At 43.0% G+C, this 24,754-nt stretch overlaps 1 protein-coding gene across 4 annotated transcripts in view; it reads right to left on the reverse strand.

Moving 5' to 3' along the window:
* SCN5A (sodium voltage-gated channel alpha subunit 5) overlaps positions 1–24,754 on the reverse strand; it is a 216,444-nt gene that overhangs the window by 63,141 nt on the left and 128,549 nt on the right. For all 4 annotated transcript variants that reach the window (XM_049798505.1, XM_049798504.1, XM_049798503.1 and 1 more), the window contains one exon: positions 7,504–7,974. In XM_049798505.1, the coding sequence (XP_049654462.1) occupies positions 7,504–7,974 (471 nt within the window). The remainder of the gene's footprint in view (positions 1–7,503; positions 7,975–24,754) is intronic.

Below are 24,754 nucleotides of genomic sequence, written 5' to 3' on the forward strand. Positions count from 1 at the left end.
ACGTGTAGTCCATGGTCTGGGCACTTGTCCAAATGCATGTTGTCAAGTCCGCTATGCCTGATATCGGCTCTTTCAATGCCAGGCTTTTTTTTTTTTCCTCCCCCCTCTTTCTCTCCTCCATCAGCTCCCTGTGTTTCCTGCACCTTAGGCATTATGCTGTGGACAAATATATTTCCCTGCCACCGCGTACTGAATAAGCACCCTAAAACCTTTGTTCACAGTGTGACTGCTCTAATCATGTCAGCAGAGATCTGACATGGAATATTCTCCTTCTGCCCCATCGTACTGAAACAAAATAAACACGAATGTCTTTCTATATGTAGAAGCAGATGAGGGCATAGGTGCTTTAAATCTGCTGCTGTGATTTACAGTCCTTTTTCTTTTTCTAATGGCCTTGCTGCTATTCTTCTGAAGACAATAAATACAGAAATGTTCTGGTTTATTGCTAAAAATAATTAGCAAATAATTTGAGTTCTACGCAGTTTTCAGGCAAAGCAAAGCAAAACATGCAGTTTAAAAAGGGAGAAATCCAGGCAAACTCTGTATGTAATAATAATGAAAAACCCCTGCTATCTTACTTAAAGATCAGAAAAATATTGGCCCAAATAAAGCTGACAAGAAGAATGCTGTAAGATTTATTGTGTGCTGCATGCATGTATACACGTGGGCTCACTCTCCTGCCAGTAAGAACTGGGGAGTCATCAACAGAATTCAAAGGTATTTTATCCAGTTGCACTAAAAGAGAACGTGTCCTACAGACTGGAACTGAAAACAGATGGAATATAAATACTGTTTGAAAGGGCATTACGGTTCCTGACAATAAAGTATATTTCCTGCAGTAAAAGGTTGAAATTAATGTACCCTGTCAAATAAACACATGACTTCATGGTATCTCTGATTTATAGACGTTAGAATTATTAGGAGCATAAGACATTGTCACAAACAATTTTATATCAAAATCTTTATGCACTGGCATTTTTATAGCAATTTTCAATAATTTCGGCTACACTTCTGTCAGTCTGGAATAATTCTATTGACTTTTACAGAATCACTTCAGGTTTAGGAGCAGGTCTGTAATGCACAGAAATTGTACAGTCAAATTTCCACTGTATACAAAGGAAACAGATGTGGGTCCAGATGCAGATGGTGAACTCTCTGTTACCTGAGACATTTCATTCTTTTTTTCTCTCTTACAGATGATGTATCATAGCTAAAATAAACTTACAGGCTCTGTGCAGAAATTAGCGCCTGAAGTTTTTGACTCAGTGTTATGAGAAAGCTAAACCCTGATCATCCTAATGGTCCTCTCTGACCCCCAAATTATTAATCTCTTACTGGTAGAAACATGAAAAAAAAAGCATCTGAAACAGTCTCACCTTGTCCATTGAAATAAAATGTATCAGTAATTCTGAAATAAATACAGGGAAGAAGAGAATAAAAGCTTGGGGTTTTGAACCAGTTCAGGGCAGTATAGAAACTGTACCATTGAACAGGAGCCGTGGTGGCAGCCAGCTCTGTTGTTGATGTGTATAGAGACAGTTACTCATCTAAAGTCTGGTTTTCCTGGGAGATGCGTTTGGTGGAGCCCAGACAAGGGGAGAACTGCCAATCGAGAAAAAAATATGAATATGACTGAGAAAGCGAGGCATGCTCTGCAGCAATGAATACTCATTCAGTGTGCAAAATTCAGGCAACGTGCACCCCTTGGGTCCTCTGTGCAGACCCAGACCCAAACCTCTCGAAAATCACAGCAGAGGTGCTGCTCTGCCTTGGAGGGGTCTAAGAAAAGCACACTGAGAAGCGCAGCCGTGCAGGTGGGAAACCTTGCGAGGGAATGAAAGACACTATCTCCTTCCCACAGGCAATATTCCCTGCCAGGTCACGGAAAGGTGAGCCCTAGCAGGCACAGCAACATCTCTCCGCTATTCAAGGATTTCCGCAGCCAGCGGAATTTCAAGGATTTCCACTGCTTTGCAGTCTCAGGATGGCACAAATTGGCGACGCCAGGAGCTGGGACCTGGTGCAGGGAAAGGCAGCGCTGCATCCCACGGCACGCGTGCCTGGTGTCGAGGAAGGGGTAAGAAGCTGGAAGGCGCTCCGGCCCGGCAGCAGGCGGCCAGCACTTTCCATATGACCCAATTAGCCACTCCGTCGGAACAAATCAATAATGGCATTTTCTGAAGACAAGCAGGCAAGCGCTGCTGGCTCGGCACTGCGCCGCATCGGAAAATAACAAGGTGTTATCTCTGCGGAAAGCAGCATCCGTGCCTGGCTTTGTCACTGCAGAGGGGGCAAATGTGAGATGTGGCCAAGAGCCACTAGCCAAGGCAGCGTGGATTTTCTTCTCCGTGGCATGCTATAGACAGATGAATGAAGTTGAGGACAGTAGTTTGAGGGAGGCAGCACATGTAGTAATTAAATTAAGAAGGGGGAGAAAGCGGTAACAACCCTGTTGGGCCGAGTTGAACGACGAGGAAAAGGTAGAGCCATTTTCTTAGGTTGAACTGATAAAATTTGCTGACTGCGGGAACTCATCAATGCAGAAAAAGATCCAGATAGTGCGCAGAAAGACCTGCACATCATTGAGGTGTGAGGTAATAGAAACAAGACAGAGTTCAACAGTATAAATGCAGGACACTGTACTCTGGGGACTGACCCAGGACACCCAGCATTACTCATTTGGAACCTCCTTTTAGTCCATTAATCACAGGATTCCTCTGAACCACAGAGTGATGTCACTGCGGAATAGGCACACGCCGTTCTGGGCTACAGCTGTGGGCACCTGGAAGGTTAAGCAATGCTAAAGTAGGAATTTTGAAGATTTAACCTTTGGACTTTGATATCTAATGTAAACCGTACAAAGCCCTCTGATGTCTGAAACTTGCAAGGTGGTTAAATTGCAGTTAAGTTCTAGTAGAATCCACTGTGTCAGGTGGACTGGACCATGCACACTGAATTGTCCCATCAGCTTACCGTGCCCATAATCGGGTTCTTACTCCTTCAAGAGACTGAAAGTTGATGTCACATAGGAAAAGATGGTCTTTATATGCAATTACAAGACACTCTACGGAGATCCAAGAAAATAATTTTCACATTTTAATCATCTAGGAAACCAAAATGAGAACCCAGAAGAACCTTGAGAAGATGCAGCCGGCATGTTACTGTGGTTGCTGCTGAGATTTTGGGAGCTGTTTTCCTGCTAGAACAACCCATACTTAAATTATACATCCCAAAGACAGAGGAAAAATGGAAGACAGTTATCCTTCTTCTCAATACAGTTATTCTTCTTCTCAATATGGGGCTAAACTTATCATCAAATCCTGAAGAAATCTTGTGGACTGACAGAGAGAGACTTCCCCAGCACTATGAGCAGGGCAAGGAGGCAGGGTTAGATAAAGTCATAAGCTAAACTGTTGAAGAGACCGGCATTAACACACATATTAGACAATAATGACAAATGAATTAAGCGGTCCTTTCTCAGCCTCGCTCCTCTTCTGGCAGCTTCTTGCACCTGTGCTGACTTTTATAGTTCAGCTTTTCTTTCTGATCCTTTCACCATATGTGTGGGCTACAGGCATGTGTCTCCTGGCTCTCCGAGCCGGCAGAGCATCTCACTTGCATCTCAGTAATCAAAGGAGATTTAGAAGCTATCAGGTGGGCTTGCTCCTTCTAAACCGTCTCAAGGACAGTGCCACAAATTGGTAGCTTTCAGGAAGACAGCTGCTGGCAGTGTAAGCTTTGATAATAGAAATGGCAGCTGAAATTTAAACTTAGACATTTCTATTACTCAGAGGAAAATGTGCAGTCACCGAAGGGTTTCTCATCATCTGAAATTTCAAACTGCTGAGTGTAACACTGTGGGGCCCATTTCTCATAGCCACGACGGCTTACTTCACAGTAGTTTTGTGACTTTCTGGGAAGAGCCCGGCATTGGTACAGGAACTGTAAGCTGAGCAAATCATCACCCTAAAATACCCCATTGGGATCAAAACCCTTGTGGTTCTGCCTGAGAGCAGCCTCCCTTTAGCCTCTGCGATTCATGACGGATGAGTCCAGACTGGTGTGAGCACAAGATAAACAGAATATGGTCCAGGATCTTCAACTGACAGAGAAAGTGTAAAGGACGTGTAAGGATTGTGTAGGTTTACCTAGCCGTGAACTTGAGAGGCATCCCTACATATACGCCCTTCTTGTGCTTCAACTTTCACCTCCTCTTCCACGCTATTGCACCAAGATCTACATGCACTAGGAGGAAGGCAGGTTCTGGCAATGTTGCCAAAGGGCTGCTAAATTCCAGGTCAGCCAACAACTTTAAAGGGAAGCAAGGGTACGTTGTCTTCTCCTGAGAAGTAAATATACATACACACTCTCTTTGTACATACTAAAATATTTAAATATGTAAAAATATGGATTATAATTAGGGGAAAGTTAGAATATATTTGAATGTTTAGTGTACCCTTGGTAGTTCTTGTTTCATTTCTGTACGATGCCCTCCACACAAAAGGATACTTCACCGTAATTGTGCCCTTTCAGTGCGCAATCATGTAAATTTTGCTCTTGTTCACGTTGTTCTTCCTTTGCAAGCTCTGCCGTGATTATTATGGCCATCCTGGGGAGAAGGAGGTAAGGACCCCCATGGAGTTGGGGCTCACAGGATTAAACCTTCTGGGAGTGAGTGGGGAAGTTTATTCCCCAGACTCCCACAGGACTACCCTTGATAGAAACGTTAGCATGCTGTAATGCTCACAACTCTATATCCAGGGAACTGGGATTTCATACTGACCTGCAGGTGCAATAATTTCTTCTACAGTAACCTTCATGTTGATCGAGAGATTTTTTGTGGGTCCAGTGATAGTACATCTTTGGAAAGGGCACCATTAAAAATGACAGGTCTTTGAGTTGCTTGGGATCTGCTTTCTCACGGCTCTGCTCCTTATGGAGACACTTACAGCTGTGCAAATTTATTAGGGTTTTGCAGGAAAGCAAATGCAAAGCTCATCACACAATTATCATTTCTGCTGTTAAGCTTCTTCCTATTTTTGTTTATTTATTATGCCAAAGTATTTTGAGTCTTTGAGTTGGAACCCCCTTGCACGCACACATTTTCCTCCCTAGAAATTCAATAGAATTGTTTGCTGGATATCTGAACTCGCTTCTTGTTTGGACCTTTTCAGCAGTAGACCCCTCAGGCCTGCAGACAAAGGTTGAAAACCATTGATCAGGGCTATGCACAGGGGAACAGCAGTGACCTGCAGCAGCTGTTTGTCAAAGCCTGGAAAACACTAGTGACAAAGCTAATTAATACATTTCTCAACTCCATGCCTTCTATGATGCACAAGCTAGCAGTGAACTACATTATTTCACTGCGATGCAAGTATCTTGTGGTAATGTGACAATGTTATGCTAATGTTTATTGAAAATTTCATGAAAAGATACAGTGTGAAAAATAGTATTTTGGTTTGCTTCTCCTACTGGGTTTTATTTCCTCCTATTTTGCTTCACTCTGAATCCTCAATGTTTATATTACATATGATAATGTTTCAATATTATTGAAACAATTTGAAGAAGTTTTCTTCATATTTTCAAATCAACTTTTATTCGTGATGTTCCATGTCATTAAAATGTATATTTTTCTACATCAGTTCTCTCCCTCATGATTCTAACAGATCTCACTAAAGTTCTAATTCCATATTTACTTGCTGTACAGCATAAAATGGATGGCTACCTGTTCTGTCTACTAATATACACACTAGCACCTACATGGACACATTGTGCAGCTAAATAGAAATCCACATTTTTATACTTTTAAGGTACAGTAAGATGCAAAAATCCCAAACCCTCTGTGCTCTATGCTGCAGTTTAGCTTGCAGTTGCGAACGCTGCTAGTTACCTTGAGGAATGTGGAATACAGTGATGCAGCATACACATGTCTGCATACACACACACACGTTTCCAGACCTCAGGGACCCTTACATGCAAAGTTTCAATGAACTTTTGCTTTTCACTGTGAAGGAAAAAATCTGAGAGCTTTTATGACTGTGACCCTCTGTCAGATGTAGCAGAAAGGCATGGATATCTTTAAAGGCCAAAAAACCCACAACCAACCCACAACCCAAAACTCCAGAATTAAACATGTTTATACTAGTCAGTATTTGCAGATCAGCTAATACTAAGAAACCCATCTACTATATTTGTATTTCACTTTTCAAGTGTACTCTGCTTGTAGGTTTAACTAATACAATACTGAGAATAGAGAAGGACTTCAAAGAAAAAACCAGACACCATCCATGCCACCCACACTGATCCACAGGTCATTTCAATAAAAGTATTCCTTAAAAAAGATACAAGAAATAGTCCCTAAAAGTGTTTACCAAAAATTTCAGACTTCTTTCTTTGTTACCTAGGTGTCTATTTGGACAGTGGGGCTTGACAATAAAGTTTTCTGACCCCTTGCCATTCAGCTCCCCAACGGTATGATCAACGTAAAAGGCTTGCTGGTGAGCAGATGCACTAACACTGAAAAGATGTCCGCAATAGAGCGGCAGAAATTGATGTTTAGCAGCCAATTTGTGCCTGCCTCCTGACACAGAGTCCTTCCTCAGGGTTTTTTAGGACAGCCGTTCTCTAAGGACAGTTTTGCTTCAAAACTTTCCTCGCCTCAACCGAGAGATTGGGGATCCCTCCTGACAGCTGGGTCTGAAACGGGAGCTTTGATCCAGTGTCTGCTGAACTCCGTGGGTCTCAGCCGGGGCCAGAGGATGCTGGATCAAGGCTGGAGGGTCTGGAAAACATTAACTAGATACAGTGTGTGGAGCCAAGAGATAAAGCTGGTAGAAAGGGGAGAGGGGGAGAAGGAGAGAAAGAAAAGCATTCCCATGAAGATTTCCCTTCTCCTTTTTGCAATGAGACTTGGAACCACACAGAGTTTTTCAGCCTTTACTACTGGGTGCTCTTGGGGAAATGAAAATCTGCCATGCCACACCAAAAACCAGGCAAATAACTATTTTTCCTGTCTGAATACATACGATTACATGTCTTCTCTCTTTCTTTGGTCCCTTGTCATATCAGCCTCTGCCTTGTATTTTTAAGAGAACTACCTGGCCCTTGATTCTTGCTGCACAAATCAAACCGAGCCATTTCCCATTTTTGCACACTGAGAAAACCCCCTGTTGTAGTCAGAGGACCTAAGATTTGTTCTGTAACATTCCCATGATTCAGCTGAAAGGAAAAAAAAACAGTCTCCTGTGTGAGAAAGGGTTTAACTGCTCTGGTTAGAAGAATTAATCTAGACAAGCACAGAGAATACAAAGAAAGGGAATGCCTCTTGTTGGAGACTGAATTTTGCTCTTGGATATGCACTTGTAACTTCTTCTGAAGTTAACAACATATCAAAGGCAGGATTAGGCCATAGGACATTTGCATCACAAGCCATGGATCCAGATCGAAGGTGGGAAGAAAGGCTGTCTGAATAAGCTGCAACTAGCAAACAATTTAGTTGCCTACCTGCTCCATTTCCGTAAAGGTGCTCTGCTCCTCATCTTCCTCCTCAATATCCGACTCTCCCACAGCAATAGGAACACAAATGGACAGGTCGGGATTGGTCATAAAATCATCGTTGTCTGTAATTCCTAGGTGTTTCTCCCCATTTTTATTCATTCCATCCTCAGCGTGGTTCTCTTTGTGATTCTCCATGTCTTTGCCAAGGTCAGCGGTTGTGTGACTGTTCACACAATTATTAAGGGCACCTGTATTCTGGGCAGCAAGCTTCATCATTGCCTTCTTTTCAGCCGTCGTCTTGGGGTGCCGGAGAACATTGCAGCAAAAATTCCACATCGTGTGCTTCACGTACTGAAGACCCCTGTTGATCCGAGCAAAAGCAAGCTGCAGGTTGTTCATCTCCCCATCCTCGTCTGGTGCTGAGAGGTTGTCAGCGCTGAAGGAGCTTAGCAGCAAGGCAAGGAACAGGTTGAGCACCTGAAACAAATAAAGTGAAAAGGAAATCAATGACCCTTAAATGTGGAGGATGAATGTTTGGTCTTGGAAGCAGGAGGGTCTGAGTGTCATCTCATCTGTACCACCTGCGTTCGTGGAACTACCTCTAATTACAGGTGATTTCAGTAGGAAAAAGAGGTTTTCAGACATTTCCAAATGCATTAATTTCAGGTGCAGAAGTATAGCATGGATAATAACAAACTCCGACATTCTCTTTCCCCCTCCAACACCCCAAAACACAGAAAAGAAAAGATAAAGCTCAGGAACAGAATAAAGGACAAAATTTTAATGGCAAGCTACATAGTGCAAATATTCTCATAAGTGGTAGTATAATGAAATTCCTGTAATTGCCAGTATTCCATCTCGGAGAAAAGCACTAACTGCAACTCTAACTGACATCCAGAAATATACTGCTTACACTTAGAAAAAGACTATAGGAAGAATGTTTTCAGGACGTTTTAGTTTTTACTCAGTGTGAATATTGTTATTTATATTTCATAGTATATAATATATAGGGACATGGACAAGCTGGAGGAGTGGGTCCATGTGAACATCATGAGGTTCAACAAGGTCAAGTGCAAGGTCCTGCATCTGGGATGGGGCAACTCCCGGTATCCATACAGGCTGGGGGATGAAGGGATTGAGAGCAGCCCTGCAGAGAAAGACTTGGGGACACTGGTGGATGAAAAGCTGGACATGAGCCGGCAATGTGCGCTCGCCACCCAGAAAGCCAACCGTACCCTGGGCTGCATCACAAGAAGTGTGACCAGCAGGTTGAGGGAGGGGATTCTGCCCCTCTGCTCTCTTGAGACCCCCCCTGCAGGACCGCATCCAGCTCTGGGGTCCTCAGCACAGGAAAGACGTGGACCTGTTGGAGCGAGTCCAGAGGAGGGCCACAAAAATGATCAGAGGGATGGAACCCCTCTCCTGTGAGGAAAGACTGTGAGAGTTGGGGTTGTTCAGCCTGGAGAAGAGACGGACCTGGGGAGACCCTATGGTGGCCTTTCAATACTGAAAGGGGGCTTATAAGAAAGATGGGGACAGACTTTTTGTAGGGCCTGTAGCGAAAGGACAAGAGATAATGGTTTTAAACTCAAAGAAGGTAGATTCAGGCTAGATATAAGGAAGAAATGTTTTACGATGAGGGTGGTGAAACACTGGCCCAGGTTGCCCAGAGAGGTGGTAGTTGCCCCATCCCTGGAAACATTCAAGGTCAGCCTGGATGGGGCTCTGAGCAACCTGATCTAGTTGAAGGTGTCCCTACTCATTGCAGGGGTGTTGGACTAGATGACCTTTAAAGGTCCCTTCCAACCCAAACTATTCTATGATTCTATGATAATGATATACATATGCATGGTACTTAAACCAACTAGTACATTTGGAAATATTTCTAAACATTTGTATGTATTTTCATAGAGAGTCTTGATTTAAATATCCTCTGGGCCATGAGGAAAATCTATTTTGACTGTGAATAAACACCTAAGAAGTCATATAGTTTCAAAACCTTTTCCCTCCAGGCAAAAATGAATGACCACAACCAGGATTATCGTGGCCAAATGTGAGCAGGGTTCACCCCCAAAGCAGGCTTGGTCCTGGAAATGCTGCTACTAGTCAGGAAAAAACTATTTGAAGATTTTCACAGGTGTATGAGAAGATCCTAACCAAACTGGAGACTATAAGTTGGGTTCCTCTTGTTCCTGCAACTTCAGAACTGTCTACATTTGCTGCTAGCACACAGCAAGATTAGACACAGCTACACATTTGGGTGACATATTTAATGATTGAAGTCTCTTTTTACCTTCTTCCCCCCTCCAATAAATACAATTATATCCAGTAAATGAAACTAGCTTCTTCTCAAAGGCTATTCCCAGTAATATGTCTTGCAGGCTGATCACCAGTTGCTGTGTATGGGACATTACACCTGCTCGTGGTCTGAGAAGGAATGAATTACAGCTTTTGTGCCGGATTGACAAGGGCAAGAAGCTCAAACCAGAGGTATATGCCTGGGATGACAGGAATGGGGCAAAGGTGACTCAAATCAACAACAGCTAAAATATATTTACCCAAAATAAACTAGGAGCAAATTGCCTGGTATCAACTCATCTGCTGCCTGTAGAAGGTAGGTGGGTGCCAGCTCTGAGGCACTGCAAGGAAGAGATCAGTGCTGCAGCACTTTTGCAGTTTTAGCAATAAAATGGACTTTGTGAAGATATTTTCCCTGTGATTTCTTAAAGCCACCAGAAATACTTATAAGTCCCCTGGCTTCTGTCTTTCTGATAGCATTTTGAATTGACAGTCTGCTAGACCAAAATAAAGAATAAAAAGTACTTATATTTAATTGGGCCTTACCAAAGAACCACCAACTTTTGCTACCGCCCCCCCCCCTCCCCCCCCTTCTTATTTCAAATATTCAGACTATATAAGCTGGAATTTTGAAAACTTGATCTTAATCACTCTGGTGACACTGCATTTGAAGTGTCCCGTCAGTACTGTTTTGTAAAGTACTCTTTGCAATCACCGTGATTATAAACGAAAGCAGTTGGTAGCACAGCAGATGCCCATGTCCATTATGAAGTACTGTATAAATTATTGCTGCACTAAGCACTACTCTGCTCTAAATCAAAGTGAGATTAAAGCTAATTGTTTCTTAGCTGGTCCATCATACTGGAGTGTCCCTGACAGCTCGTGTGGGTCTCCTCTTAATCATTGTGGCAGTCTGCTATGAATCAATCTTTCATTCCATATCCCATTCGGAGGTATTCCAAGTGATGTTGTCTGACAGGTAGTTGAAAACCAGAGTACTGGATATAGTGCCAAGCAGGTGGGAGCCCGTCAGTGAAGGAGTCACTGGTAGAATCACTTTAATCATTTTCAGCCAAGTTTGGTAGAAAGATGGGGGCTCAGAGATTACCACATTGCTACAAGTGACCTGAAAATAATAAGCACATGTGTAGAGAAGAGGCACTGCCCAGGTCACCAGTGCAGACAGACCTTGGAACAAGCCACAGCACGTGTCTCCTTCCCAGTGGCAACCTTGGGACATGGGAAGGAGCTGGAGGAAGGGAGGGGATAAAGAAATCCAGAATAAAAATCTTCTGGACTTTATAGGTTCAATTCGGCTACCTTAACAGAGGTGTCTACTGTTGTTTGAGGTTATCTGAGACATCTGCACCTGACCTACAGGAGATGTGCGTCCTCCCAAAAAGCTCCAGCTATCATCCAACCAGGGCACGACAGGGTGTTGCAGCAGGCAACAGACTGGTGGTGTTTAGGGAACTGAATCACTCTTCAAGGATGGCGGTTGCTTCTAGGCACAGACACCAAAGCTTGAGGGTCTACTGGGGCATCTAAGTCCCATTTCAATCAAAATAAATTAATCATGTAGACAACAGAGCCTGACCAAATACAGGTTACCACATCAGGGCTGCATGCACCTGCCAATATGTAATCATCTAGTGCCAACCGACCCTAGCGTGCCCAAGTCATCCTGAGGCAACTGGCCAAGAGGACACACTATTATAGGAGATCTGTGTCTAGTTGGAGGCCAGGATGGATTACCTTACAGTATCCTCACTTGTGCTAGACAAAACTGAGTCAAGCCCCAGATCTCGGCAGACTGTAGTGGTAGCTCAGATGTCATCTCCATATATGAATACCTCCGTGTAGGCACCCAAATTTTGTTATCTGAAGCTGAATTTCATCCTATACTGCATTAATTCTGCTGTTCACAGAATAACTTGCTTGAAATGCCTTGTTTTAATCTTCTGTATTTATTTTAAGTGTCAAACTACAGTTACATAAGTTTATCCAGATACACCTGCAGGTATATATAATAGGTGGTAACATTCTTAGTGTTGTTATTTACCATGGATTATTAAGGCAATGTTGTTTGCTTCCCAGAAATGCAGCTGACATTTTGCACAAAGAGCTATTTGCACTTCATGCTTTTAGCCAAAAATAAACCTCAAATATCATTCCCTCCTTCCTTTATGAGCAGGTAACCTCAGAGTTCTATTGCTGGGCATTCAGATAGAGTGAACTGCTGTATAAGCACTTTATGTTTACTTATTCCCCCCCATTTCACTGTACACTGCATTTTCCAGAAAAATATATGCTCAACCCATGACACACCACATCTCCTGTAAAAGGTTACTAATAATATCCAGTCCTCCTGGTTGCTAACGCAATGCTTTCAGTGTAAGTAAAAGCAAACTAAAGACTAATTCAGTTTTCAAAAGCAATGGCAGATCTGTGTGTCCATATGGATCCCCTTAAAAAGTAATCTGCTTTCCAGTGGCACCAAGCAGTCAGCCTGTGAAAGCAGGTCGCTTTTTTGGTCTTTGAGGTTAGGAATCGAATGATAGAGGCACTCAAAGAAACCCTAATTCCTTTAGCATAATGATGTTAAGCATTCACCTTAATTTCAATACAGTATGCTTTCATAGGCTTTCTCACTTTTAAAGCCTTTCCAAAGCTGGTGACTCTGGTTATGCCATTATGGGACACAAACAGTCAGATTCATCCAGCTTAATGTCAGGTGCCTCCCTTTGGTGCTTAAGGTGGAGGAGTTTTCCTAGGATGTCTGCAGATGATGGAGACAGTCTGGGATCCCAGGAGATGCTGAAGAGCTGAACCATTGCTGGTGGTGCCTACTGAAGCGTAAGCTAGCTTGCGTTTACTATCTCGCAGCTAGACTGAAGTTAAGGCACTTACCGATGCAGGCCAAATAAATAACATAGAATCATAGAATACCTCAGGTTGGAAGGGACCCATAAGGATCATCGAGCCCAACTCCCTGCTCCTCACAGGACTACCTAAAACTAAATGATATGACTAAGAGCATCATCTGTGACTTGTCAAACCCAGCAAGGTATCCAGAAAGTCCTTCTTGGTGTCAGACTGGTACTCCATGCTCCAGGCCAGTGGTGGCCAACCTTTCTAACCAGGCAACCCTCACCAGGTGAGAGAAGAGCTCAGGATGTTTCAGCCCCATCCTGACCAGAGCGGCAGCACACAAGTAGCAAGCCTGCCATTGCACAAAGTGTTACGCCAATTCTGTGGTCGCAGCTAGTGAAGAGTTACAGAGGCATGAAGCCACGAAGGTAATTCCTAGCTCCCCAGTGAACATCTCAGCCCCATTGCCTCCTTTTGTTTTGGCCAACATAGGACAAAACCAGACAGTTTCATTTAAGATGATACCTTCTCATCAAAATATGTCTGCAAACTCTGTTGCTGAAGTTAAAATACTTTTGGAGCAAAAGCATGTGACTACTCCCTCATTTCCCTTCCATTCTTGTATATATCTTGATTTGACAAAAATGGAGGGACATAAATCTTTATGTATTTAACCTTCCACTTGTCATTCAGTCAAACCGTGTGCAGCCCTGCAATCCTCCTGCGCTCCTGTGAATTGATTCAGCAGTGCATTCTCTGCCTTGCACTCTCACTGGTGTCACCCAGACGGAGGGCATCTGGCACCTTGCTCAGCACTGGGCTGAATATAGGCTGAAAACCCACTGGAAAGTCTAAGGCCATTTCTTAGCAGATTGAAAATAACTCTGTATTTCATTTATTTAGGAGCAAGAATGATGTTGCAGCTGCACAAGTTCAATGGCAGGGTTAAGCCATCTCCAAAGTGAAGTCCTCAGCTACTGGTCTTGTTTGATTGCAGAGGATCTCAGATGAGCTCACCCACACAGCTTCTCCAGTAGTGGGATCTGTCTTCACCACGCACTACCAACAAAACAAGTGAGTTTGATTTTCCAACCCCTGATCCTTTCCTGTGCATGCAGTTTAAATGAACCTTCACATTGAGCAGCAACTAAGGCCAGACATTCACATCTGCCCAGACCACACAGGACAAATCTTAGTAGGCTGGAATCAAAGATGGGATCATCCTTGCAAGGGGGAGGTTCACAGAGCAGGAGCTGCTCTGATGAGCACTTGTTTGCTTGTAAACCCACAGGACCCTTCAAACAACGGCAGATGTGTACCATCCGCTCATCTGCAGGAGACGGAAGGTAGGAAGGACAGTTGAGGGCAGCTACAAGGGACCTACATCACCTGAGGGTGCTTCCCTATAGAAGAGGAATCTCCTAGGAGCCAGCTAACCAGGGTTTTCTATAACAATAGGGTCCAGAGCAGAAAACACGCCCCATAAGTGAATTCTGTCATGCAAAAAAGAAAGCACTTAAAACAAATTGTATCCCTGTGGCAGTACATTGTCACTGCTGTCACTCAGCTGCATGGAAAAGCCCAGACAGCGCAGCATGGTGAGGTACCTTCCAGGAACATCAGCTACTCATCTAATAACTTTTTTTGTGGATAAAACAAGACCCGTACACCTCAACCTATTCAAACCCACTTCTCTGGCAGTGCCTGTTAGACACAGACCAGTAAGAAGCTATTTAGGCACTCTCTGACCAGTGGAAGAAACCAATTTTCTTCCTTCCTGTTTGTTTTCTGATGGCAGTGGACATCTGTTCTTTGGCTAACACAGATGGGAAAGATGCAGTTTTCTCTTTGCAGACCTTGGTGACTTCTAGCAAGCCTAATACAACATGTACCAATTTTTTATTTTATTTACTGTAGCAAAATCCATGAAGCTGCAAAGAAAAACTACTCATAAAGGCTTTCAGTACATCAAGGAAGTGTGAGATCTAAGTTTAAGAGAGAGACCTGCAGTAATAGGTCATCTAGTCCATCTCTTTGCTACTGGAGGATTATTTCTTTCTTTGGAAGTGTATTTTCCAATCCTTTGTACATTTTCATCCCAGGGCAAAGTTTACCAAGAGAGAGTACTCCTGCAAAAAGCAATTTACATGATCAGTTGTTTTCTATATTCCCTTTTCTATTATTTAAGCTATTTGTGCTTGGATAAGAGGCTTATATCCTCCCAGCCCAGTTTCTCTTTATCCTGTAGTCAATCTCACAATTACATTCTCATGATATCTTAGTTTCTCACTGTCGAAATGAGCATGATACCACAAGTATGGCATGAGGTACTTGTGGCCGGGGCAGGTGGGAGAGAACACGAGTTGGAGCAGGATTGATCTTCATGTTTCTTGCCTAAGATCAGCTAGGAGAAAACATGGAAATGGGGATATGGATTTCCTGCCTTGCAGCCATACAACTTCCTAAGTGGACTGTGTTTGGTCCTACAAGGCAGGCTAGCAGTTGTAGATGAGAGGTTTTTCGGGGCACTGTAGGACCAGTTTGTTGCAACAGGAATATTTTCTTATCAACTCCATGTCAATCTGTTCAGCGAAATAACTGGTTTGTCTGGTTAAATATAAGAAAATGAAAGTTAATAAAAACAATGCACCAAATTCAGCCTGTATCCCATGTAAAATCCCTAAACTACTTTATGTAATGAGAGCAATGTTCTCCATAGAAGTAATATGGTAGGAATAATTCTCTCATATGTAAATACAAAAGTGGCTATAACTTCAGTGACTTCATGCGAATGATTTCTATTTTCCCTAAGAAAGAAGAGAACAAGGCCTGATTTTGCCCCTAGGCTCCCAGCTACCACGTGCATTTCCCCTGCCGGTGCAGAACAGCGCTCGCAGCCAGCGCGCTTGAGAAGTGCAGCCGTGGGGGCATGGATGGCACTCACACTCCCTTTAGGGGAGTCGAAGGCATCTAGGGTCCTTTTTATAGACAGGCTAGGTCCAATCCATATGGTCAGAGGAGCTCGAGCCCAATGTGTCCCATCCTAAATCTGACGGCTGCACAGGTGAGATGAAATGAAGGAGTAAAAGTGCCTTTTCTCTCTGTTGACTGTGAAGAATAGGTAGGGTGGCTGATACAGCTGCAGCTATCTGCACGGTAGACTCTTGAAACTGGGCGAGACTAATGTCCCCCCCATCTCATTAGTGGTTTTGTGGTATTTACCATAAGGCTACAAGTTTTGCTGACCATTCTCTACTTGGGATATCGACATTATGTTTCCCCACAGTTTCAGCGGTCTCTTGTGCAGCTGGTTGTCTTTAAGCAGTACAAGGCAGAGAAGAGATGCTGGACGGCAGTTGTGCTTGCCCATGTTTGACGGTGTGTGGATGGGTGGGGGGAATGGTCACTTTATTTCTCACTTCAGAGTTTAAAAGCGTATGTACAATTAATGGAGCAGACTCCTCGGTGCTGTTCTCGCCACTTTACATAGGAGTAAATCTCTTTGAGTAATGGAAGGGTAGATTAAGTCCATTAATTACACTTCACAACACCTTTGTGTCACATAAGAATTTTTTGAGGTCGTTTGAAGCTGCCATTCATCCCTCCCTGCTTTCAGTGGAGCTACAAAGCTGCGCTAGCACCGGGGTGCGTCAGACCCGGCACGGCTACATCCTATCGAGAGGGGGAGGCAGGCAAAGGGCACCAGGTCAACCTTGGTCTTGCTACCAGTCTGACACACGGGACCACACAATGAAATGCCTCTTCAGAGAGGGAAGCTGAACTGGGAGGGAGAGGCTGGAGCTTCCCCAGGTCCCGTCTCACAAGGACCAGGCACTAGCCTCTGCCTTTCCTCACCTCCAGCCTCTGCAGCACCCCAAAAGTGGGCAGAATGAGGGGCCTATGTCCTTGTCACGCCAAAACACGGACCTGAGGCAATCCATGATGCTTCTTACAACAACCTGGTGGATCTCTCATCCCAAGTCTTTTTCATTTGTTATCCACCTATGTGGGTATAAAAGTGCACACAAACTGTACCACTCCAAGTGCTGGTCAAGAACTGCTGAATTGGATTTAGATATTTTTTTTTTTAGCTGATGACTTCCAGGTTTTTTTGAAAGTAAGTCCCTTAGAAGTATCAGAAGACGAGTCTCTGGATACCAAGAAAATCTTAGTCTCCAAGTCCTGTATGAAAGAGGGGGGTGGGATGGTGAGTGGAGGAAGAGAAATTCTTTCCACTGCTAAAGCCACAGCTTAAAAACAAACATGTTCCCACAGGTTTTTCATCAGATATCAAAACAACACTAATTCACCGGCATAGCAAGAGCTCCATCAGAGCTGCTGGGGACATCTCAAACCACTGTCTAGACAGACAAAACGTGCTATCAGACAAGTCCAGTTCCAAACCTCTCCTGGCAAGACAGCTGTGTTCGCGATATGAAAGGCTCAACATACCCCAAAAGCATTAGAGAAACTACAGAAAGTTTATTGATTACAAACCAAGAGACAATTACCTTTTTGCTAAGTCAACAAAAGTGTTTAGCTGTCATGGTGATTAGGATGTCAAGAAAATCAGAGGGCAAGATAGACTGCACAGGCTTGGGCTGACTGTACACACTTAAGAGTTTTTGCTATTGCTGCTCCCCTCAAGGAGTGATGATAGGTGAGAAACATCTGTATTATATCGGGAATATTTTCACCACTCATATGCAAACACCACCTCATCAGCTGCTCTAGCAATTATTATTCAATGACTAGACACAAGAAAAAAAACAAAGGATTTTGGAAGGTTAAGCTCTGTGGTTTTCACCTGGAGACCACACCAGCCCTAACCCTGCATGGCTGGGCACACATAGAGGACACTGCCCAGTCAAGGCAGGGTGGGATTGCTGGAGTCATCCCTTTAAAATTCAGATCCTACACCTCCCCTGAGAGGAAGACACCCACCTGTGACCAAAGATTGTGCTAAGTTTTGCCCTCGGTCATCTACAGGCCATCATGACCCTTGGGCAGTCAGGACTGGAGATCAAGAGAAAAAGGTAATTCCCATTCACACATGGCAGAAAACATCTGGGGAAAGATAAGCCACAGAGAACCAAAAGGATAAAAAAACCCTGGAAACAGAGTAACAGAGAACGAAAACCACTGATAATGGCCACAGTAAGCAATGACTTCCCTGCAGCCAATAAATTACACCAAAGCAAAATCAATATGAGGGTAGGCCCAGAGACTAGCAAATTAAATCAGAGAGTCAAGAAATAATTAATATTAGCTTTGCCTTTGGGGTTTGTTTTGGTTTGTTTTGTTTACAGGGAGGGGAACAATATTTCCTTTAAAATGTTACTTTCTAAGCTATTTCCCAGGTTTGATATTATAATATGGGTTCCATCATGCAATCAAACTTTCCTATTAAATGAAATGTGAAAAGGATATCTATTTAGTGCATTTCAGAGGTGTAAGGAGGTTCTGATTTTTTGCATTTTGCAAGTGCAGATTCCTGGGAGGGCAGAGCAGAGTGACAGAGCTGTCTTCCAGCCAGGAGGACTTCTTTCAGGAAAGCTACAAAACAGATTTCTACTAGTAATTTTGCACAGTACGAAATCTCCTGCCTTCACAGCACACGGCTGGGCTTGCAGCTTTCACATACCTCTGCTGCCAAAGACCGATGACCCAAAAGCGGGACAAACCCCTGGCTTTCATTGAAGAAACAGGGCGGAAGGTGTTTACCAGCAGTAGTGCCAGTTACATCTCCAAAATAAGAGCCACCCCTCTGTTTGCAAGGCAGGAGGTGCTGACACGCACATCTCACTGCTGTCCTAAAAAGTGACCCATTTCCTCTGCCACCATCTGCTCCTGGCTCCCACAGTGCCCCCAGTCAGCAGCCCATCCCCTTTGGTCTCTGGCTTAGCTGTGGCTACTTCTGCAAGTTTATAATGCTTCCTAAATTCCCAGGGAGATATCCTTGTTCTTTTGCAAGGAAGGGAAGGAGGTGGATGTCCTTTCTTCCTTCGGTCTATGTCTACAGGATAAAGCTGGCTCTGAGCTGTGTTTTGCAGAGAAGCATTACTAAAAACAAAAGAAAAGCACTTTGTGGAAGACTGGCTACCAGCACCCTTCCAACCAAGTCTGTGCTCAACTGCATGATCAAAGCAAACTCTCCTTTCCAGGCATGATGACCTCATCTTTGACTACCTTCTTATATCAGGAAGTACAAAGGTATTGTGCTGATGTGGAAATTTGAAAATTATTTTATTTATTAATTGTCTACTGTGTGCCTGGCTGAAATCCCAGCAACTGGAGTTACTCAAAGTCTTCTTCAGTGCAACATAGAAATAAAATTGAGGAATCGAAGGAGAAAGTTGGTAGCGTAAGTTGTCCTTAAGAACATTTTCATTAGTTTATGTTCACTGCCAATCTGCTAGAGAGAAGAAAGGAACCAAGAGCTAGGCAGCTAGTCCATTTTATGATCTAAAAATTGCATCTGCAGTAGTAAACAAAGACGAGCCAAGGCCTGTCCTCCATCCCTGAGGGTAAGCAGCTCACCTCCTTCCCTGCTCTTCCCCCAGGCAGGATTGCTTCGTGGCTGCTGTCCCCAGCCAAGGCTGTCCCTGAATGCCCAGGCATGAGGTGGGATGGGGTGGCCAGGGAATGTGTTAACCAAGACGGAGGAGGGACACTCATAATGTTTGAGTTCATGCCCTGGCCAGTTTACAGATGCAGCCACCTGCCTGTGTTTTCAAGCAGAGAGACTTCAGAAGGCGTTTTGCACTTGCTGAACCTCCCAGAAATGGGATGGCATGACATCTAAATGTGGGAGACGAGGATTACAGGAGAGGAGAAGGGACATGGAAGTCCTCCTGGAAGAAACACCCATACAAAGGAGTTTGTAGCACAGGGAGCATGAGAGTGCTCTTAGTTGTGTGGTTGCAACAAATGAGTATACGTGAGGGGGACCAGAAAGAGAAGGGAACTGGTGGCAGGGAGGAGGCAGCAAAAGAGGGGAAGGGGGATGACCTGAGAGTAGGGCTGCTTGAAAAACGTCCATCTCCAAAGACAAATGTAAGTGCCTCTTTTCATCTCCGTGAAAATTCAGCATGGAAAATATCAAGTATACTTCAGTCCAAACCCTAAGATCAATTAGCATGTACTCTTTCCATGAGAAAATATGACTATGGCCCACAGAAGGCAGAGCTTCTGTACAAACATTGGCTTGGTCAAAAATAAAACCACTTTTGCATTGAAAAAATTGCAAGAATTTCAAATGGCTTCAGGACAGAGACTTGGAATTTGCTTGTGCGTTGGGAAGGGTGAAGTCAGGATACACGATGAGATGGAGCCTGCAGAAGATGTCATGAAGGGCAGAAAGCCAAAGCAATGTTGAAAAAGAATGATGTTTGCTCAGAGCATGAGACTAGGAAGACTACAGCAGAGATATGTGGCAACGTCAAAGAGGGAATTACTATAATCAAGGCCAGAGCTGACCAAAAAGAAAGAAAATACATTTTAGGTAGAAGAAAAATAAAGGAAGGGCATATTTGGGTCATATTCAATGAGAACTAATTTAAACAAGAGTCTGGCTAGGGATGACCCAAACAAAACAAGAAGAAAAGATAGCACATGAAATCTGGAGATGGAGAAATAGAACAAGAGAGTCTTAAATAGCAGAAAAGAAATAAAAATGTTAAGAGGGATGAAAAACCAACAGGTCTGATACTCCTTTTCTTTGCACTGTTTGCAGTAATACAAAATCAATGGAGTAGATCTGTATTTGTTGGAGATTCTCCTTGGCAAATATGGGCCAGTGGTTTTATTGGATTTGTAGGAGTTTAACAGAGTAAGAGCCAGCCAAGCTGACTTTTGGGAACAGGAGGAAATGTGAGATGGTAGCAGGAAACTAAAGGCAGGACCTCTTTCACCGCAGGAACTTCTTACAGTTCAGTAAGACCCAAAAAGGCAGGAAATTGGTATCTAATCTTGTGTATTACATTTAGTTTCCAAATGTATTCTTCAGCATATTTCCTTGGGAAACCACAGACTATGTTGCCATGTATGTGCTAGGTGGAGAAATGCAGATATGACTATGCAGTGTACACAGAAAAGATAAATTCCAGTCTCTTTTAAATATCATACACCTCCTAAGAAGGTTAAGGCTGTCATGACCAGCTGATTGTTTCATATATCCCTTTTAACAAGCTATTTCTAGAGGCAGCTGTTAGAATTAACTGCTCACTGCTTAGTTTTGGTGGGGAAAAATAATATTTTTAACTGATTTATTTTTTTGAACAAAAGTATGAGATGTTTAGGAGTAATGAATAATGTATTAAATTTGTACCACCTTGTCTATTTTAACATTAAAAGCTTGCCCTTCCCTCGACGCACACTAGGAAGAATTCTGTTGTCATTACCCTTTCAATGACATCCAGACAACTTGCACAGTGACATTAATAAAAAGAGACATATTTAGTTGTACCTACCTTTGCACACTCTTGTCCAATTAAATTTGACTCAGTGTCTTCTAGATTTTTAATAACTACCCAGCTATTAGCAAGAGCTTAACCACTGACAAAACCCTACTTAGATGATTAACCAAGGACAGATGCAGTACAAAAAATGGGAGGTATTTTACCCTACTGACGCCTACTATATTAACAGGGCTGCTGTTTTTATTTTGAAAACTCAGCTCCCCTTCAATCCCCAGACTACAACCAAATCTCAACAAACAATTCACTAGTATAATCTTCACAAATAAAATATATAAGTGCAAATATATATATGGCGGATCCTATTAAAAATATTTCATCTTATCAGCAGTTCATATGATGGAGTCAATGCTTAAGCGATATTTTTAGAGAAATATTTCTGACTTGGAAACACAATTAGAACAAAAGGCATAAGGATGGCTTCCAAGGGGCAGGTTGACTGAACTAATACATTAGCATTCTTCTTACTCCACATTTCTAAGCCGTCTCACACCCCTGAAGGTTAATGGGAGATAGTTTCATATTCCCTTATATACATACCTATGGAAGAGCACTAGCATTATTACCAGATTTCTTTCCTCTCTGATACATCCCAGTGACTAATTTACAGATCGAGAAGCAATATTTACAATTCTACCGATGAAAATCTGCACCAAATGCCAAAATCTGTCACAGCTCACCAGTGAATCTGGTTTGGATTATTGCTTTTGAGAATTCCTTATTTCACAAATGAAAAAAGAGCCTTGGTCCACTTTTTGGTTTCAGCCTCCTCTAATCTGCCTCAGAAGCAAAAGCTCGCTCCTCTTCTGTATGCCAACTTTTATTAGGATCTTGGCTATTTGTATTTAAAAAGATCTACCTTTCTGTGGATGGATGTTGCAGAGAAGATTTGGCAGATTTTAGTGTATATTCAACATGGACATCACATAGTACCTTGAAAACAGGAACTGAACACACTTGTCTCCTAATAAAAGATGCATGCTCAGATTTAGTCACCAAGTTCCAAGATTCAACTCTTCAGAAGAAACAATTGAGCCTGTGGCAGGATACAGAAACTCATAAATCTGGAGTGACAGAAGGGAGCAGATTACTTTTTAGGAGTACATTTTGAAAGTAGTTTCTCCTCCCATCTCTTCTCAGGTGTATTTCCCTCACATCTCTTGGGCAAAGCAGCCCTCTACCTCCCAGCTTTGAATGGACTCTACTTAACCTACCATACAATGGCATTTTTGAAAACCAGCAGTCTTTGATGGTCCATCATAAACATCCTGAGGTTAATCTCCCCAGACTTTTTAGCACCAGCATCTGGTGTTACACATGAGGGTGGGATATATCTACTCAATAAAATAAATGATAGTCATTTATGTGGGCACTGATAAATCACAAAATTTTTAAAGCCTGGAGTCTTAGGCAAAAGGTTTGTATTTAAAGTAACCCATATGAGGATACAAGCTTTCCACCTCCGCTAGGAGTCATCAGAGGCAACTGGACTGATTGATGGTTGGTGTCAGGTTTTATCTATTGGATTTATCCCATGATGCTATCTGTTTCTGGTGGACCTTTCTTTACTCTTGAGGATGTTTAATACTTAAGCAGATATAGCCAGATGTTTGCTCAAAAGCATCAGCTACCTGAGTGCTCTGCTTACCAGACACTGCTCAAGAAAGGATGGATAATGGGGAACAGCAAAAATTGCTTCGGGACAGGTGGACTATGCAGGTAGCTGGCATGAAAAATATGAAGGGAGAAGCTGGGAAATGTGCTGGGGTTTAGCTACTTTCCTCTGAGGTTTGAATTCTCCAGTATCACGCTAAATGTACCTGCTGCCAGCCTTAAGCGTACATCAATAGAAGCAAAAAGGATGGAAACATGCTGACGGTTGTTTTGACTCTGTTTTGCTTGTGTCCCCAAATGTGCTTACTCATGTATTCCGGGCTGCTCTTCTGCAAAGCTGCATGTGACTCAAGAAAGAAAATTCACCTCCCTTATGTAAGTGTCCAAGTTGGTGAGACAGACTCAAACGACACTTCCACTTCTCACTAATGATCCCTTGGGCTCCCTGGCTTCTTCTGGACCCTGTAACTCTCTGGCCCCCACCTCCAGTATTCCCCCAGCTCTCATTATGGCTCCTGCAGCTTTCTGATGAGCATTTCTCCTCCACGGTGCCCCACATGCACTCCGCTTGCCGCTTTGCAGATTTTGTGTGTCCTGACGATGACTGCTACTGACATGCCTATTCTCGCCTGTTTGTCTAGTAGCCTCAGCTGATGTAACCAAAGCACAAATGCACATTCCCAGAATGTTGGGAGCTGCTGAAAGAGCAGATAAGGTGAACAAGAGCACCCAGGACATGAACGTGGGGGTGCAGAGAGAGCGGCGAGAAGGCAGTGCTCATGCAAGACTTGGGACAAGCTGAACTTCTCTTTGAATCTCCTGTGGATGCACATTTCCTTGCAAAACACTGTTCTTCCCCAGCTTTAGATAGTTGTGTCTTATCTCATCTTGCTTCCATTGTGCAAGAAATGGAACCGGTGGGCCCCAAGGAGAGTACTTGCTTGGTGGTAGAAGTACAACGTACAAAGCTTAACGACGCAGACCTCTACCGTGGTTTGAAAATTAAAAAACTAAAACCTAAAATGTTGTAACTTGGGCTTGTAATAACTTCTCCCCAAACTTGCTTTAACTTCCAGCAGGCAGATCTAACCTAGTATTTGCAATTAGAAGGCACACAATATCTTAAAAATCCAGTTCATTTGTATTAATCATCAGCTGCAATACAAATACTACATTTCCCTCCAAGGAGATTAACCTTTAGTCACAGAGTGGATGTCTTCAGTGGCCCCCATGAATAAAAGCATGTTTGTCATTAAATGCAAAAATAATTACTTGATTCAGGGCAGCAAGTCTCGCTGCAGCTCTCGAGCTGTACATTTCTCTGGGGATAGACAGTAAAAACCGCGAAAATGGGGCTTCAGTAGTTCTAGATTTGTACATAATTTGAAAAGAAAATAAGGAGATAGCTGGAAAAGTGCTATCATATGTCATCAGTGTTCCATTTTCATTCGTTTATTGGCACAAGAAATCTTAATGAATGAGGCCTTGTTCCTTTGGGGTAAAGCAACCCTTAATACCCTGTAAAAAGTTTCATGGTCTTGAAAGCCCCTGGTGTAATGCTTCATGTCTTTTAAAAGCATCAGAGTCTTGATGTAGCTTTCCTCAGTGACAGTCCCATCATGTCAGGCAGAAATACAAGTCTCATCTGAAGACCTTCTTTGACCATCATAATATGCTTTGGCTGTCTGAGGTCTTGAAATGTAAAATTGTAATCCACTTTTACCTAGGCCTGTTAGATGCCTAGCTATTTTGCTATTACTTGTGATTTTACCACAAGGGACAGTGATAGATCTTTATATCCATTTCATTTAAACAAAGAGAAAATCTGACACATTACCATAAACCTCTTTCAAGCCTGCTTGCAGTGACAGAGATGTATCAGTATCGGGGGAGACAGGACTTTACGGCTACTTCTACACTAATAAATTAAATGTGCCCAGGAACATTTTGTGATACTGAGAACAAATGCAAGAGACCATTTTGCTCCATATTATTAA

This window comes from Accipiter gentilis, chromosome 4, assembly GCF_929443795.1.
Source record: "Accipiter gentilis chromosome 4, bAccGen1.1, whole genome shotgun sequence".
Classification (NCBI taxonomy): Eukaryota; Metazoa; Chordata; class Aves; order Accipitriformes; family Accipitridae; genus Astur; species Astur gentilis.